This window comes from Chiloscyllium plagiosum, chromosome 16, assembly GCF_004010195.1.
Source record: "Chiloscyllium plagiosum isolate BGI_BamShark_2017 chromosome 16, ASM401019v2, whole genome shotgun sequence".
NCBI classification, from domain to species: Eukaryota; Metazoa; Chordata; class Chondrichthyes; order Orectolobiformes; family Hemiscylliidae; genus Chiloscyllium; species Chiloscyllium plagiosum.
In genome coordinates, this window is record NC_057725.1 from 41,594,080 (window position 1) to 41,598,330 (window position 4,251).

Here is a 4,251-nt window from a genome sequence, read left to right on the forward strand (position 1 = left end):
GACATCTGTCTTCATGGCTTTGGATACCATTTTGCAAAAAAGCTCCTCAGTACTCATACATCTGTTCTTCAACAAATTTACTTCCTAAAGACCTTCTGTAAAAATGGCCTGCTGCAAAGAGTTCTTCCCCACCTATTCCCTCTTCCAATAATTATTCCAGCTCTGTGCGATTTCTGCTCACTCTTCCAGTCATTATACTAAATGCCATGAGGAATCTCTATTAAGCCATCATTAATGTTAGCAATTGGTTTGTGTTCACAACTTTCAGTCACTAGGTAAGTACTTCAGTATCATCCATCCTAATCTGAGCAGCTATAGTCCTCCACAATGAATCTACAGAGCAGAACAGACAGGTTAAGTGAGTGGGCAAGAAACTTGGCGGGTGGAATATTGAAATAACTCTATGAAGGCTGGTATCCCATCACCAAGATACCTTTTATTTATATGTGCACAGTATATGACTCCTGGAGTGAAGGAAACTCCTGACACTTCTGTTTATAATCTGTCAGCTAGGGCTTCCTGATTGGACCAGGTTAACAGCCCTAATCAGGGAACTCACCTGAGATCTACCTAGCTGACTTTGTTCCAATCATGGCAATAGAATGTGGGAAAATGTGAGGTTAGTGCACCGGCAGAGAGAAAAGAAGTGGTGAAGATTATTTAAATGGGGAAAGCAGAAAATTGCAGCATGGAGGAATATGGTGGTCCTCCTGCATATATCACAAAATGCCAGCATACATGTTCAGTGGGTAATAGGGAAACCAAATGGAATGTTGGCCTTTATTTCGAAGGTAAAAAGAGAATACAAAATAGGGCCTCCTGCTAAATCTATACAAGGCACCAGTCAGACCACACCTATGATATTCTGAAGAATTTTGGGCCTCCTTTCTAAGGAAGGATATTGGAGTTGGTCCAGAGTATGTTCTCCAGGCAGGGTATGAAAGGATTTTATTTTGAAAAAATGTTGGGTTTGTACTCATTGGAGTTTAGAAGAATGAGGTAACGTTACTGAAACATGTAAGATTCATAGGAGTCTTGAAAGGTAGATGCAGAGAGATAATTTCCCTTGAGAGAAAGTCCAGGAGTCATAATCTCAGAGTAAGGGGTCACCCATTTTAGACGGATGAGGAGGAATTTCTTCTCTCAGAAGTAGTGAATCTGGAATTCTTTATCACATAGGGTTATCAAGACTAAGTTGTTCAGTATATTCAAGGCTGAGAGATTTTTAATCAAGGAAGGAACAAAGGATTATGCGTAAAAGGCAGAAAAATGAAGTTGAGAATTATCAGATCAGCAACAGTCCCATTAAATAGACACACAATGTGGTGGTGATGGTAGTCTGCTCCTACAGTTTATGGTCCATAAAACTGAAATTTTCAATAAATATTGAAACCCCCTCCTCCCCAAAACATAACATGTAGAATTGTAACAGTCAGAAGAAATAATCCAGTGACCAGCATGTATGTAATGTCTCTTAAATTGTATTGTTGCATTGTGATAGTGGTGGGATTGAGCTGGAAGGAAGGGGAGGGGGAGATGGAGGTGAGGTCCCTCGTGTCAGTAGGTTTGGAAGGCTAATAAGAGTAGAAGGCTAGATAATGGAGTTCCGAAGTGGCAACATTGGCTCATGGTCAGTGTCTCATGGTCTGTCCACTCTGCATGCTTACGGCATAGCTCAGGTATGTATACATGCCAACTGCTTTAGCAATACAGTGTCTAGTACACTTCACAACACAAGTGAGCAGTAAAGGAAGAGGTAGCCATTATATGGCAATTTTGATCTACTAGTTCTTGGGCTTTACTATATTCTGGCCATGTTAATGTTAAGACATACCATGTAAAAGACATACACTAAATTATTACAAATAAAATTATGTGAACTTTGTACTCTTATGTGCATTAGACCCGGTCTTCGATGAGGACAATACAGTAGTTCAGACAAGCAGAGCATTCGTGGCAGCAAGATACAATAGTATCTCAGCTATTAGTGCACAAGAGTTACTTTAATAGTTTTATGATGAATTAATGTATAAGAATCTCAAAATTATACAAGCATCTCTGAGAAGAGAGATACATTTCAGAAATGTAGCATTAAAAAAAATTAAAAATTTTAAGGCAAGAAAGCTCCATAGTGGTGCTTTACAATTGCACATTTTAGCTCAATGCTCAGGAACACAGTTTTTTGCAATGACTTGCTGAGAAGGTTGTGTTAGGTTACTGCATTGTTTTCATTAAAAACTTATTTTATTGCAAAAGTCCCTTTTAATTAAAAAATACACCAGATTTTTTTTGTATGAGACAGTGATTGAAGCATTTTGTTTTGTTGCAATCCCACCAGAATCAAGGATGCAAGTCCCCCAAAATATTAAAATCAATATTAACAAACAGGAGTACAGTCAATTTCAGGATAACCCAAATTAGAATCATAGTATCTCTTTTCATCATGGTTATACTCTAAAATTCATAATTAATTCTCAGGCAACTGATCCTCTGAAAGGTCCCCACAAGTTACAAAATGAGACAGTTCTGTTTGGCTTACAGCACAAGCTACTGCTGATCCACACCAGACCTTCTCCCAATGTGCTTGGTTTGATGAAGAAACACTGTCATTACCGTAATGGAGAAGTATTATAATTCCTATATTTTCATTTTTCTTGCTCTTACATATCTGAGTCAGCATACATTCCATTTATTAAATAGTCCACTTGAACATAGTCTTTCCTTTTATAGCTTTCAAAAGCTTTTTGAGCAAACAATATTATACTCACTAAGAAAAACAGCATCCCAAATATTAATATGGCTATTAATGAACTGGTATCAGCTAAATGCTTGATTAGAGATCCAGCAGGTACTGAAGGAAACGTGTGATACTTCACATCGTTGAACGCAAGTGTAGTTCTTGATTCTTCTTCTGGTGAATTTGATGTTCCTCCAGGCATTATGGACGTGGTCATAGTTACAGAAGCTGAACTGTTCATTTTCTTTGTTGTAGTTTGAGGTGAAGTCATAGATGCATTTGAAGTACTCATGGCTTTTGTAGATAATGCATTTGCCATTGTGGTTTGACGAACAATTGTTGGAGCCAATTTCTTCTGTGGAGCAGTTGATGTTAGTAGCTTAGTAGTTTTTGCTAAACTAGTAGTGGAGAGTTGTGTGGGATGTTCATTTACTGAAGTTGGCTCATTGACATTTATTGTTGAATTAATTGTAGTGGGTATCATTGTCATCATTGGAGGTGTTCGAGAACCTGAAATAGGTACTGATGGAAGATTTGAAGTTGTATTTGTGACTTCTTGAGAGATTGTGGTTGTGGTGGGGACAGTTGATGACACTATGGTGGTTGCTGTGTTTGTGGTGGGGACAGTTGATATGGTGGTCGTGGCTGTGGTTGGGACGGTTGATGATACTGTGGTGGTGGCTGTGGTTGTGGTGGGGATGGTTGATGATACGGTGGTTGTGGTTGGGATGGTTGATGATACTGTGGTGATGGTTTTGGTTGTGGTGGGGACAGTTGATGATACCGTGGTGGTGGTTGTGGTGGGGACAGTTGATGATACTGTGGTGATGGTTTTGGTTGTGGTGGGGACAGTTGATACTGTGGTGGTGGTTTTGGTTGTGGTGGGGACAGTTGATGATACCGTGGTTGTGGTGGGAACAGTTGATGATACCGTGGTCGTGGCTGTGGTTGTAGTGGGGACAGTTGATGATATGGTGGTTGTGGTGGGGATGTTTGATAATGTTGTGGTAGTGGCTGTGGTTATGGTGGGGACAGTTGATGATATAGTCGTGGTGGGGACGATTGTAGTTGTCCTTATGGTAGGACTCGTGGTGATAGCAGATGTAATGGTGACTCGTGCTGATACTGGAGATGATTCATTTAAAATACTGGAATTACTACTGTTACTCCTTTTATTACCTCTTTTATTCCTATGTATACGACTTAAAAAAATCTTGCTTGATAAACCTTGCCCTATAAACAAGAAAGAAAAATGTAGTTAAAAATATTTAACAATGCTATGTACATTCACTGTAGACACATTATTAGAACATAGAACATAGAAGAATACAGCGCAGTACAGGCCCTTTGGCCCTCGATGTTGCGCCGATCCAAGCCCACCTAACCTATACTAACCCACTATCCTCCATATACCTATCCAATGCCCGCTTAAATGCCCATAAAGAGGGAGAGTCCACCACTGCTACTGGCAGGGCATTCCATGAACTTACGACTCGCTGAGTGAAGAACCTAAC

The 4,251-nt window shown here is 39.7% G+C and overlaps 1 protein-coding gene across 1 annotated transcript in view; it reads right to left on the reverse strand.

The window, feature by feature from the left end:
- Nucleotides 1-2,000: 2,000 nt before the first annotated feature.
- The window catches only part of LOC122557827 (hepatitis A virus cellular receptor 1-like), a 69,442-nt gene continuing 67,191 nt past the window's right edge, over nt 2,001-4,251 (reverse strand). The window contains exon 4 of the mRNA XM_043705918.1: nt 2,001-3,970. Coding sequence (XP_043561853.1) covers nt 2,661-3,970 — 1,310 coding nt within the window. The 3' untranslated portion in view covers nt 2,001-2,660. The remainder of the gene's footprint in view (nt 3,971-4,251) is intronic.